We start from the raw sequence: 12,763 nt of genomic DNA, 5'->3' as shown, positions 1-12,763 counted from the left end.
TGATTTGAGCTGTTTTGTTTTTGTTTAGACGTCTTCCTTTTTACGACTTCAGGATGCCTTCTCAGGATCATTGGTGCGTTCCTCACTGTCAGAACAGGAGGACGAAGCAAACAAGTCATTTCACTCCTTTCCTCGTGTGGAGCCACAGCGGCCTGGAGCAAGCGGATCCAGGCTATTCCCCGTGAGGAAGGACGTAGTTTTAGGGTCACTCTGAATATTTGAGTTGCAGCGATCATTTCGATCCCGAAATCGAAATCGTTTTGCCCAGCTCTACAAGGACAGGATGAGTCCAGGAAACCAAACAGCTGTCCCACGGTACCAGGTTTGCTTTGCGCAAGAGAGTGGAGTCTGGACGCCCTGCTCCCCATGATCGCAAAACAGTATTTGCTGAGCCTAGTGCAGTTCGGTCATGGAAGTGCAGCGTCTGCATCACGAGCTCCCCGTGCTCGCAAACCAGTATTTTGCTGAGAGGCAACGGCACTTTGAGTTGGAAAGGAACCTGGCTTAGTGCAGCTTGGTCCTGTAATGGAAGTGCAGCATCTGCATCAGGAGTTGGCAGCAAGTAGAGCTCGTGTACACAGTCTCGTGGAGCAGTTGGACGATGTGAGGACTGGGTTGAAGAAAGCCGAAAAACAGCTTACGTACAATAACATAAAGAAAGACTGTGAGCCGCTCCAGTTTCTGACTGGTTTGCCTTCAGGTGTTTGGACCGCTCTGTGGGACTCCTTTGAGCCTAGCCGAGAAAATGGACTGCGCCGCGCCAGATCTGCGAAGACGAAAGCTGAGGGACGGCGGATACAGTTGGAGGTGGCCGTAAATCGCCAATGAGCATGTAATGGAGGATCAGCTGCTATTGGCATTGATGTGTCTAAGCCTGGGCCGAATGGAACAGAAGCTGGCATGCGTGGCACAAGTTAACCATCCGTTTCACGGTATATAGCTAGCTGAGCTGGAAAGATGTCTTGTTCCTCCGTTTGGGCATGATCCCCATCTGGGTCAGCTGGCGAGATGTTCAGTCATCAATGCCATGTACTGCAAGACATTCTGCAATGGGGATGAAACAGTTCTATTTTGCCATGCACTTAGGGTTCTCGCAGCGGCACGGCACGGCACAAGACCCAACAGATCCTTGCGCTCTTATTTTCTCCCATGGTAACATTGCCAGTCACAACACCCGGTAGCCAGTCGCAGATGCAACCAAATCAACCAGGTTCTTTTTTTCCAATACTGAAACCAAAGGTATACCAATATTTGCGTCGAATGCAGTGATGATTTCAATACTGTTCACTAGTACAACGCATTACCAGACTGGCATATAATCATGATAATATTATCCATTTCGCAATCACTGTCATTGCTTTCTTAGATCTCCAATCATCAATATCGGACCATAACCCGTCTACTAGTATCATCTTATTATTATATCATCATTAGTATCCTGCTACTATCCTCCTCTAACGATGAGCTTGAAGAAACGAAACAGCTGTCTAGAGGCGTAAATAATATCTGTCAACGGAAGTGTCCTTGCTGTGCTGGTGTGTTTATGCTTCGTGCATTAGTTCGGCCAAGAGCGCATGGTGGTGGCGGGTTGAGGATGTAGTACAGCGGAGTATGACCGAAAGCTCTGTCACAATGTATTTTATTAGGAAGGTATAGAAACAGAAAAAAACTGTATCTTCATCTTGGGCGTAAACAGCCCGTCTCGCATTAAATATACTAGAAAATAGTTCACTCAGAACATGCAGTCTTCCTAAGAGAGAGAGGGAGGGGGGGTATATTCATAGGTTCGAAAGAACCGCACACACACTTTGCTGCAGACAGCGGCAAGCTTTGGCCCTCGTGCTTCGAAGAGGGAGCAATCCACTGCGCTACGCTTGCGATTAACAGCAAGCTTCAACTTTTCAAAGGTACGACTCATCACTGGCTCTGGGGTAATGTTCCTGGAACAAATGCCCCATTGCCGACTGCAGCACGCAGCACGAATACATGCTGACAAAGACCACCATCACCACCAGCCGACACACAGCACACTGTTCTTCAAACACCATCCACTCCGTCCATGTGTTTGCACTGTCCTCCTCTAGCTCTTCACGCTCAACAAATACCACGCACTGCTTATCGTTTTTTTTTGCTTCCTCTGGGTTGGCTAGCCCTTCGACTTGACAAAACAGCGATCACCACTGCACTGCTATCGTCACCTCATAGCAGTCGCTTCCACTAGTGGCTTTTCCTGTCTTTGCAAGGTGTCCAAGGATGGCTGCTGTTGTCACTACAGCCAAATCAGAAGTACTTTAGTGGCTGATGTCCAACCAGATCGTTGGAAAATCGATTTTTCCACTTCAGCGCTGCTGATCGCGATCGCGACTTGGCAGCACCACGGTTACCTTCATAGAAGATGGCTCTGGAGAGGAAAAGGCAGACCAGAAAAAGGTTACTATTGTCTTCAGCACCGATCTCAAGGAGAAAGAAATACGGTCTGCTAAAGCCTAGGCACAAAATAAATCTCAAAACACGATTCACGATTCGAATATTTCAACAACAACAAAACTCACCTCTGGAGTAACTCCTGTTTGTGGCCCGAGATCGTTCCCTCCCGCGCCTTGAAAAATCCTACAGCTGCATCACAGTCCATGTCTCTCTCGGAGACTCTGCTCCTACCAGCAGGAGGTTCAGCACCGCTCGAAGCCATCGCAAACTACTTGAACTCAGCAGAAGATATTCCAAAACAAACCTGAAACACACTGTCGAAGATGCTGTCACGTTCAAAAACTAGCTCGATCGCGAGTGAGATTGCCCCCGTGCTCGAACCCAGTATAATAAGGGGATCGGTCTATTTATACGGCAAATCCTGCACTCTGGGCGACTCCCTGTACAAAATCATACATCGAAACTTTTTCTCCCCGGTTTTGGACGTTCCACGTGGACCGACTTTTTGGGAAGTTGGTACGGCCATGGCCGTACCGGCCATACCAGTGGCGCCGGCCCTGGGGAGGGAGGGAGGGAGGGAGGGAGGGAGAGGGGGGGGGGGGGGGTAAATGGAAAGATAAGGACAGAGAGCCAGAGAAATCTACAAGGTATGTGCAGAAAGAACATCACCGTTAAGTGGGAAACTTCCGCTAGAGATTAAATACTGTCGTTTTCGGGGGCCATCGCACATCCGCGAATCTAAATCGCCACAAATTGATCTTTGCATTGTTGTGGGCAATATATGATTCACCTGAAGGGATACAAACGTGAAAGTTCCCGGTCATACGCCAGGGAATTTTTTTAAACACGAATGCACACAGCAAAAGTTTCTCGCCGCGTTCACACAGTTTACAGAAAACGTACCAGACTGTCTGTGTGGACAGACCAAACATGGGGGTGTACACAATTAGATCATTGCCACACACAGCTTTCATACGTAGAATTTTCAGTGGAGAGCCTTTAGGGATATTCATCTCTGCTGGCTGAAGTTTCAAATTCCGCACTACAGTACCTGTAACTGCTGGTAACCAGTTGGGAAAAGTAAAATGCCACGTGTATGGTCGGTCAGAAGTGAGTGCCATTGCTGAAAAGGTCTGTGTCAACATTTTTGTTGATTTAGAGAAGAATGGCTGTATACAGTGATAGCATGACATACTCATGATGCATACTTACTGTGCTATCTCCTTGCCACGCTCGTAGCGCACCGACATGTTACGAATAGAGCGGTGGATGCCACCTCCTTTTGCAGCAGGTGCTTCTGCCTGGACGTCCTCGTAGTCATTTGGCTGCCTGTACGTGCCATGTACACATGTGTGCGCACACACACACACACGCACACACACACACACACACACACACACACACACACACACACACACACACACACACGCACACACATACACACACACACACACACACACGTCAGGCAAAGGCCAGTTTCAGATTCAGAACAAGCAAGATCAAGAGAAGGAAAGCAAAGAGAACAACAAGAACAGTCGGCAAGTCAGTACAAGTGCCAAGACCCAAAATCAGTAACGCTCACCGTACAACTAAGTGCCTATAATAATAATAATAATAATAATTAGGAATGGGTTTGCTCCCACACTGGAGCTCGCGCTATTCCGCCGACGACTTGACACTTGACTGACTCACGACTGCCCTCCAGAGAACACGAGAAGTCCATCGAACATTCGACTCGGCAAACCTGCAAGAAAGCACCACTCCCTGCTCAATACACAGTGTTTCGGGGAATTCACCCCTCATCAGTTGAGCTTGAGTAGGCTGAGGAAGATTGTGCCTGAAGAGCACCACTTATATAGTGCTGTCCAGGCACAAACATCACCAGGGATACAAACTTACAGAGACACTCCGTTTCCAGCGCGACAAACAACTCGTGAACACCAGATAGCAGCGTGAGTCAGTTATCGCTCCAACTGAGCTCCAGCGAGCTCCAGTGTGGGAGCAAACCCATTCCTAAACAAAATCATCGCCGAAGTCGCAACCTCTATTTAATAATAATAATAATAATAATAATATTAACTGGTTTGAGGGAAAGAGACAAACGGGAAAAGTCTGAAGAAAAAATTGACTGTCACCACCAGGACATAATAATAATAATAATAAATTATAATAATAATGAAAGTTCGCATATCACTCATTGCATGAGGTCAACGCATCTGTTGACAATTTCGAGCCAAGCAGCTCTATCAGAAGCAGATTGCACAGCATCCAGAAGCGAGAGATTAATGCATTGTAAGTCGTTCTTGACAACGTTGATCCATCTCAGACGTGGTCGTCTGCGGGGTCGTCGTATGTCTGTTGTGCCTAAGTGCCTATGCAAATAAAATAATGCAACAGTGCAACACTGTGACCTAGCAACAGTGCAACACTGTGACTTAGCAGCAGTCATCGCTACCACCTACCCTGCCAGAGCCTCCAGATTATCCTCAAAGGCTCTGTTGAACAGCCCAAGTGGCAACTTGTCTGAACGAAGTGAAGCAAACGAGCTGTGGAGCAAGATAATAGCCAATATGGCAGAGAGTTACCACGGAGCAGGGAACAAAACGAGAAAAGGGCAGAATATAATGTTCATGAAGTGACCAGAGTAGCAATGGTAGAAAGGAGCACATATCCCTGGAATAGAGGAGGAAAGTACATGTGGCAATTTACCACACATGTGGTAACTTGTCACAAAGTAGTAGGTGTAGATGGTGTGTGTGTGTGTGTGGTGTGTGTAAATAGGGATTCACTGGCCAGAAAAAGTCACTTCAATCAGCTGTGTGGTGGATACCAGGCTAAAAATAGTGGCGGTCAATTCATCAGCCTTGCAAGCTGTTGAATGGTGTAATCCCAGCACAAGTTGCTATGTCTAACATAGCTGTTCGCTATCATCGCTTCCGCGATGGGCAGGTCTGAGGTGAGGTCTGAGGTGTGTGTGGTGTGTTCGGTGTGTGTGTCAGCTGTGATTGTCAGTGTACGTGCAGGTGTTAGTTCCACGCTATTCAGCCGGGTGGGCATGTCTGTCACACAATTAGATCTACAGTGCTATTCAAGTAAATCCTATCGAGCAAGTGAATACCACGCCGCGTGCTGTGCAGCCCTGGATCGGGACACTGGGGTGTGAACTGGTGCAGGGTGCAAGCTTCACTCGAATTTTATTGGTTAGCACTATACATGCCACTCATGGCTGCAGCCTCACTACCTGCACAATACAGGCTATACCATATATGGCTGTTAGAATGCACATGCTACAGGCTACAAGCCAGTTGTAACACAAGATACTCAAACACATGCTGAATACTAGTACACCACGCACTAAACCCTGCCACCTTGCACTACCTGCTTGACTGACTGGCAGGGCAATAGACTCATCAAGTACTGTCTCCAAAGCGCCATATGACTTAGTGGAGTGGGGTGTATGCCTCATCCTCTCCCCCCCCCCCCCCTTGGAAGCGAAATGGTACATGTACATGTCAATCAGAATTTACAACACTCATCCCAGGAGAATGCACTCTACTGTGAAGTTTGCACCCTGGTGTTGAGACATTGACTTACTCTCCTCTGCCAACCGTGTTCCGTATCCCCTTGCTCTCAATACCTGCCGTTGGACTCGTGTAGATGTCACCAAAGTCATCGAATTCATCGTCGTCCCAATCATCAATTTCATCGTCATCATCCTGCTCGGCTTGGCCACCGCCCTCGGCCCGCTTTCTCCGTCGGCTTTCCCTGCGCAGCCTGGAAGGCACAGAGACAGTTCTATGAGTGCACATGAATGTTTCAATGCATAGCAACGAGGCAATGTGTCCGGTGTGACCTGTCCTACAGTGTACAAAGCCGTCTGGAGAGTCAAGTGGCAAAGAAGGAAAAGTGAATTATCAGGCTTTTAGGCGTGTGCAAGGCCACCACCACGACTAAGTTATTTTCCAACTAAGTATCTCTCACTTGCACTCCATAAGGGTTTCTCTTACAGAGCCAAAAACAACTCTATACCAGTCCAGGGTGGAGACAAACAACGGTAGGGGCCACACAAGGTAGGCGCCCGTGCCAGCTGGGCAGAAGGCTGGCGGTGAATTAGAAATTGACACAGGGGAAACCCCCTTTCAACAACAACACATACCGGAAACCGGCCAATCACCGTCTTTGAACGTATCTGGTGGCCTCCGCAACCATGGTGATCAGAGCACCTTCAACACATTTGCTGCCGAGGAAAGCGGATCTTACAGATCAGGTTCTGCATTGCTGTATTCAGATGAGCATTTGACAAGTTTTCATCTAGACTTCTCTGCCTTGGAACCCAATATCAGCGAACGTTCCTTGTCGCGATTGTTGGGAGTACAGTGGCGTGGTTCAAGTTAGTTGAATGCTGACCTTGTTGGTCGACTGTAGATGGCAGGAATTGGCACTATTCCAGTTGTAACGCTGCAAGCACTGACCTGCTGCTGGCTTCTAGCAACTTCAGAAAGGTGTGCCTGTGAGCGATGCCATCGGCCCCATGTATTTAATGACCAATGCTACACCCGTACACTTTGTGTGGAAAACATGCAATCTTCCAGGGCCGTAGCACAGCACCGGGATTTCAGGTGACCCGGCCAAACGGGATACGGGTACTAGACCTGGAATGAACATTATTGACGAAAATCCCTTTCACGAATTCGGTGAAATCCTACCCAAATTGCATATTTGGCACCCTCAACTTGCACGGCCCTCGCCGCCCTGGAAGTAGCACGGATGCGGCTGGACGTACACATGTACAAATACCATGATGTGATCAGAACTGGTCCAGAGCGGCGGTTTTGCACTTTGGGTCGGATTTCACCGAGCACAACTGCATTTCGAAATAAGCTCCCGCCATACCGAATGCTACAGCCCTTCATGTTACACACCATCACCGTGAAACAACTACCAGTGGGCGTGATTCTATTCTGATCTCAGCAGCATTGACCTTGTAATGTAAGTTGAATCATGAGTGTGCAGATTGGGTCACGGCTGTCTGGAAGGGCATAAGATGTTTCCATGGCAAGTCAAGGTCTGCAAGATAGATGACATGTTCTGCCAATGGGGTTACCGTATACGCGTATACGATGATTCCATCCGCAGAACATGCACCGTAAAGTACCGCGAGAGTGCCCCACCTTGATTTTACAGCCAGGGAAATGAAAAGAGTGGCAGAGTGCAACTAAGGTTGGGTGGTGTGAGACTAGTGTACTAAGATCACACTTAGCATGCTTTCGTGCGGAGCGGCTCGCATCTCCTCGAAGGTAAACTGAGTGCGGATTGACTGCACAGTGTGCAATGACGTGCGCGTACAAGGTAAGTATCGTATGCCCTACAGGCTGGACCCACAACACGACGACGAGGGGACGAGATGGAGGGGTGCTCTCGCGGTACTTTACGGTCGGTATTATTATTATTATTACCGGTATGTACTTTGCATGGCGTGGCAAACAATGCTACATGTAGTTCGTATTGGGATTAGAGTGACAAGCCAATGCTTGTGCCACTGTTTTGCAGAAGTGATAAGGTAACTGTATAGACTTAATTCCTCCTGATCAACTGGCTGCAACAGTACACAGCAATAGGAGCACGTGAACGATGTGCAATACATGCATGAAGATATTCGGGCCGGGGTGCCACATAAGTCCTTACTCTCTAAGCCTCTCCAGTTCTCTGATCTCCTTCCTCCGCCGCCATACCCGGTACGCAGCGTAGGCGGCGCACACCCAGAACACGCAGGCGAAGATAGCCAGGATAACCACCGCGGTTGACTCCTCCAGACCAGCCATTTTTTTTTATTTCGGTTGTTCCACCGCTATCAGCTCCTATTTCTACAGACGAGGACGCTAGCGATTGAGCTCATCACAAAACACATGCAGTAAAGTGTGAGATTCTCGAGCTGCTGCTTGAGGGGAGGCAGATGCAGAGTCGCTATATCAATGACCAAGTAATTAGTTTCAAGACTTGCTATTTTATAACTGTGGAGTTTCCTGACAGTTAAAAAAAAGACCTAGCACATGCGATGTGAGTCTCGTCGTTCGCTTGACCCGAGACTCATCCTGCTCAGCTGCGAATAGGGATGCATCGGCAATGAGCGAATGACGAAAAACTCCGAATGGAAGACCGTTCCACCCGACCAGCTCAACTGTCTCATCGGCAAAAGCCCCGTCCGCTCAACTCAAAGCACGATGAGGCCGAGGACCGGACGGAGGCACGTGTCAAGCCACAGTGCAGATCGATCCAGAAACTGAATCAAGTCCGCTTTGAATCCGATGCTATGCATGGGCCTTGATGGGTGTATCTTGTACTGATGCAGCAGCGCGTTGAGATCTACCGGTAGGCGGTAGGTCTACGCTTTTCGGAGCTGCAAACCAGGCCGATGAGTACATCGCCCTGGTGACAGCGATCACCTGCAGCTCGATCGTTTCAAACCGCTCTACAAAAAAAGTAGCTCTGCTAGTGCTAGCTCGTGGGTGCACGGTGGTGGGTGGTCGCTGGTTGAGTAGACCATGTAGACCCCGCCGTCGACTTGACGGCCAGAGGCAGAGGCGGACTATTAGTATTACTGTAGTAGTAACAGTATCCTGGAGGACAGACCACTCCTTGCGCAAATCAAAATGTGTCAACACAACCGACGTGTGCAGATTTCAACCAGACTCAGCAGCAGATCAGAAGAGACATGTATCAGTTTCCATTGCCTGTCACCTACTGACTACAACCATCATCAGCTCCGGGCCCAGGCCGCCCTCATTGTCAGTTCAATACGTACATCATGCCTGTGGCCTGTGGTGTCAACGACCATGGCTGTAGAGTGTAGTCTAGGCTGTAGAATGTAGTCTAGACTGTAGTTAGAACCTGGCCGTCCAGGGAGTCGGATTGCAAGGCACCCTGGTTATAACGCCTCTTTCAGGCTTTCTGTCAGCAGACGTTAGAACACAGTCATGTCGACGCGCCACTGTCTGTACCAGGCCAGGAGGCATGTGATAGCCGGATGTGGGCATGGAGTGTGTCCGCGCAGTTGTGTCTACGGCCGGTAGCGACGTACAGGCTCGATCAGTTTTCACTTTCAGACACATGTTGTTGTTGTTGTTGTTGTGTTTATTTTAATACGCAAGCCAAACGGGCAGATCCGCCCAATGAAAAGGTGGCGAATGCAGATAGAAAGCAGTAGTGAAATTGGGGAGGAGTGTAATAAGGATAGAGGTAGAGAGAAACTAAGCCAGCTGATCATCAAACAGGACGTTTGGTACTCTAGGTACTTAAAGGGTGTCATTCAGACATTAATCATTATTTTCATGCACTGACTAAGTACAGGTACATGTATTTTCTTACCTCGTTGTAGTTTGCGTTTGGCTTGATAACGATAGCCTTGAAGAGATGATAGGCTTGCGAGATTATACAATGTACATGCATGGTAATGGTGTATGTAGTGACAAGTGTGTATCTCAGAGGCTCTAATCCCGCCAAAGCCGCAAAGGGCAAAATAATTAGAAGTGATCGAGATGAACCTCTCAGGTCAAGCTATCTGAGAGTCTTAGACGTGCGAGATGGAAGATCAACTTCGAAGCCCCCAGGACGGATGAGCCGTCAAGGATGTGCAGCATTGAGCAACGCACCGGTATTCGACCAGGGGGCATTTGCATCAAATGTCCCCAGCCCCAGGCACCAGACAGGACTCCCCGAACGTCTCTCCAGTCCAGGTCAAGAAAGCCTGTGATCGCAGCATTTTGTCTGAAGGAAGTGTGCAGTACCTACTACCAGTCTACGTACTGGATCGCATGTTGTTGAGCATAAGCTACCAGTTCAAGAACTAGCGAGGCTTCAATTTCCTGCATGGGCGTCGAGCTGCTACATGAAGCTGTGCGAGGAATCAAGCTGTATTTCACACCAGGGACTGGAGGAAGAACCATCGAAAGGTACTAGGCATCGAGCTATGTTTGCGCAAAAGGCTGATGAAACCGTTATGCAAACAACGCAAAATGGTTTGTAGCACTGAGCAGCAGCGGCAGCAGCACTTGCATGTTGGAGCTGGGTAGAGACTAGAGAGACCGACACAGTGCGCAATCTGGCTACAAGTCTCTGAGGCTGGTACGGGATGAGGATAACGATCATCTGAAAGGCTAAAACCCTTGCCCATCAAGCCATCACACAGGATCATGTACTCGCTGGAATGTCTTTTAAAGGGGAAGTTAAGGCAAAAAATAAAATTTCACCAGTTGTAGTCTTCGGGGTGACCGGTGCTGAGTCGAATGGTCTTGGTCCGAGAAAGCTGAGACGCTCCCTTCCTACTTGAATCCCAATCGAACTCGCGCACTTCCACCGAAACTGGGTGACTGCGCCCTACGAGATGGGGATTTGTATGCAAAATGTCACTAAAAGCGCCATTTCGTTCTTATAAAAGCACGGATGACCGCGATTGGCCCATATGTTGTAGTCTTTTGGACGCTGAGTCGACTGGTTTTGGTCCGAAAAGGCTGCGATGCAGCGTTCGCCCCGAATTCCCAATCGAACATGGTTGAACAAGCGGTCACGTGCTCCTGCGTACACCAGTCACCTGGTCACCGTGCCTACAGGGTACAACTTACAGCCTGTTTTGACCTTTTTTGGGTGCAGTCCTGTCACTCGAGTTGAACCTTGGTGTGAAAGTTGTCGCCTGCTGGCGTGGTGACCAGGTGATTTTGGCACCCAGGAGCACGTGACCGCTTCTTCAACCATGTTCGATTGGGAATAAAGGAGGAACGCTGCATCGCAGCCTTTTCGGACCAAAACCAGTCGACTCAGCGTCCAAAAGACTACAACATATGGGCCAATCGCGGTCATCCGTGCTTTTATAAGAACGAAATGGCGCTTTTAGTGACATTTTGCATACAAATCCCCATCTCGTAGGGCGCAGTCACCCAGTTTCGGTGGAAGTGCGCGAGTTCGATTGGGATTCAAGTAGGAAGGGAGCGTCTCAGCTTTCTCGGACCAAGACCATTCGACTCAGCACCCCGAAGACTACAACTGGTGAAATTTTAATTTTTGCCTTAACTTCCCCTTTAACCGCATAAGAGATAAGCAAGAAGAAAATAGTAAACAAACGGAAGCTGAGCGCACTGTAAGGCGAAGTTGAAACTACTCGATAGCACTGGACATTCGGCAATGGAATGGCAGAAGTCACTCAGATGCTGAGAAGTGCAAGTGCTGTATACATTGCGGTGCTAGATTACTACCCAGCAGTATAGTAGGCAATACTGCCACGTGTGATCGAGAGATAGTATGGGACCTTTCACAGGGCCATAGACATAAACAAAGTTGAAAGACTGCTGCCGTTACCGAAACAGCAAGGACGTCGCTCAAGAGCAGCCGGCTTGCGTTGTCGGAGCAGTGGATGTGACCTGCTCAGTTGTAATGCAGTACCACCGACCTGTCCTTCTGAAGCTGAAGGCTTGAGCGCCATGGTGACAGTATGCAAATTGCAAGCGATTAGCCGCGGTGTCACGGCTCTGAGAGGGTAAGGTTAACCAATAATCATTATGCATAAAATTATAATGCACCCTCTGAGCTGAGTGGTCTAGACACATGCACAGATTGATGAGCCAGATGCCTGCCAAGGCAAATGCCACACATGCATCCACACACTTGGTACAGTATTAGATAAACCTTGTTTTGTTGAAACATGTTGTTGGTTGACAGCATGTAACAAGGTGGAGGACGCCGTGTTCGCAAACAGTGACCTTTCTACAACCATCCACGATTGGTAGAGCCCCGGTCGATTGCGACCATCTGAACCCTATGAGTGTTCAACCCGGTTCTGACCCTCTCTATTCCTGAGGAGTTGTCTTAGACTTCTCGTACTGTCAGTCTAGACATTGTAGTCTTTGTTCGCTCCTGGATGTCTTCTTGATACTCATAAACTTAGTAGCGAGTTTTGTTCTGAATTGTTCTTCTTTCTTCTTTTTAAACTCTTTTTTTCTTTTCTTTTTCCAACTTCTGCGCCGGTGATGGCGTCCCTCTCTCAGCTCGTCACCTGACAACAGTCCTTGTCACCACCATGACCGTGACTGTCGTGAGAAAGTGCTCTCTGTAGACGAGGTTGGTGATGTTCCGACGCGGCCATGGGTAGGCATTCACCACGTCGGAACACCCCATCTACACTTTGGTGTTGTTGTTGTTGTCTAAGACAACTCCCCTAGAATAGAGAGGGTCAGAAGACTCAGAACGGGGTCTAACATCCATACGGTTCAGACGGTCGCAACCGACCGGGGCTCTGCCAACCGTGGATGGTTGTAGAAAGGTCACTGTTTCCGAACACGGTGTTCTC

At 48.7% G+C, this 12,763-nt stretch overlaps 1 protein-coding gene across 1 annotated transcript; it reads right to left on the bottom strand.

The window, feature by feature from the left end:
• Positions 1 to 3,635: 3,635 nt before the first annotated feature.
• Positions 3,636 to 8,681, bottom strand: LOC135824447 (uncharacterized). Its single transcript, XM_065337217.1, has 4 exons — positions 8,113 to 8,681; positions 6,022 to 6,201; positions 4,890 to 4,973; positions 3,636 to 3,756 (listed from the first exon to the last, which is right to left on the bottom strand). The coding sequence occupies exons 1-4, from the start codon at positions 8,247 to 8,249 to the stop codon at positions 3,636 to 3,638; spliced, it is 522 nt and encodes a 173-aa protein (XP_065193289.1). The 5' UTR covers positions 8,250 to 8,681.
• Between the last annotated feature and the right edge of the window lie 4,082 nt (positions 8,682 to 12,763).

This window comes from Sycon ciliatum, chromosome 1, assembly GCF_964019385.1.
Source record: "Sycon ciliatum chromosome 1, ocSycCili1.1, whole genome shotgun sequence".
NCBI classification, from domain to species: domain Eukaryota; kingdom Metazoa; phylum Porifera; class Calcarea; order Leucosolenida; family Sycettidae; genus Sycon; species Sycon ciliatum.
This window is presented reverse-complemented; position numbering and strand designations above follow the sequence as displayed.

Excerpts from the sequence above, each read along its gene's own strand:
- LOC135824447 (XM_065337217.1), bottom strand. The coding sequence starts at position 8,249 with ATGGCTGGTCTGGAGGAGTCAACCGCGGTGGTTATCCTGGCTATCTTC. Across the intron at positions 6,202-8,112 it reads GAACTGGAGAGGCTTAGAGA|GCTGCGCAGGGAAAGCCGAC; the intron begins GTAAGGACTTAT and ends TGTGCCTTCCAG. Across the intron at positions 4,974-6,021 it reads AACACGGTTGGCAGAGGAGA|CTCGTTTGCTTCACTTCGTT; the intron begins GTAAGTCAATGT and ends CTTGCTCCACAG.